General features: G+C 49.0%; 1 protein-coding gene across 1 annotated transcript in view; it reads left to right on the forward strand.

The window, feature by feature from the left end:
* Positions 1–6: 6 nt before the first annotated feature.
* Positions 7–981, forward strand: part of LOC114636666 (keratin, type II cuticular Hb6-like) — a 2,476-nt gene continuing 1,501 nt past the window's right edge. Inside the window, exon 1 of the mRNA XM_028784712.1 lies at positions 7–86. Coding sequence (XP_028640545.1) covers positions 16–86 — 71 coding nt within the window. The 5' untranslated portion in view covers positions 7–15. The remainder of the gene's footprint in view (positions 87–981) is intronic.

Below are 981 nucleotides of genomic sequence, written 5' to 3' on the forward strand. Positions count from 1 at the left end.
GAGTACCAGGAGGTGATGAACTCCAAGCTGGGGCTGGACATCGAGATCGCCACCTACAGGCGCCTGCTGGAGGGCGAGGAGCAGAGGTGGGTCCTGTAGCTTTTCACTTTCCCAACCCTTCTTGGGTCCTCAGCATTGAACCCCACACCTCAGGTATTGGTTTATCTTCGCTTCCTCACCTCAACGTCCCGCACGTGCATAGGAAATCTGTGTAAGTCCTTTAACTTTGATCTAATCTTTAACCTAAATCCATCTCACTCTTTTCTGCTGGCCTCTTTCCAAGGCTGCCTACAGGGAGATATTCTCAAAATCTAGCTGGCGTTCCTACCTAGGGCCTGTTTCCTCTTTCCCCGTTGTGTCCTGCGTAGGTTCTCAGGACTCTATTTTCTTGTCTAAGCTGTCTCTGGCCAGCTCTATTTCAACCTTTAAAATTCAGATTTATCTGGCAGCAGAGTCTACCAACCCCTGCTTAGCTATTATGATGGTGCTCTAGCGTGCCCTCCCATTGCAGTTTGGACTGAACTAGAGGACAGCAGAGACTAGTTCTCTCTTGGAACTTTGTTTTACTATTCAGACTTGGGTACTGGTGGAGAACCCTCTTGCTATTCCCCCTTCCTGTGGTGGAAGGCTCCTCACACCCCAAGTCCTTAAGGGCTCCACTCGAAACCAAGCTCTTGTTTTTGTACCTTCTGTTTTGTGCTCAGCTGTTTGGTTGTGTTCTGAGCCTCTTTTTGTGTATAGCCAGTTTCCAGAGTGTCATGCAGGTAGAGAGAATTGTGTGTATTGGACAGATGGGGACACAGTCTTGGCATTTGATCACACTGAGAAATCCCCAGCACAACGATGTGGCTTGGGAAGTCCGGAGGTACCTGGTGATGGTACCTGAGAATCTGAAAGCTGACACACACACACACACACACACACACACACACACACAGAGAGAGAGAGAGAGAGAGAGAGAGAGAGAGAGAGAGAGAGAGA

The sequence above is a fragment of the Grammomys surdaster genome, unplaced genomic scaffold, assembly GCF_004785775.1.
Source record: "Grammomys surdaster isolate TR1022 unplaced genomic scaffold, NIH_TR_1.0 124790, whole genome shotgun sequence".
Taxonomy (NCBI): Eukaryota; Metazoa; Chordata; class Mammalia; order Rodentia; family Muridae; genus Grammomys; species Grammomys surdaster.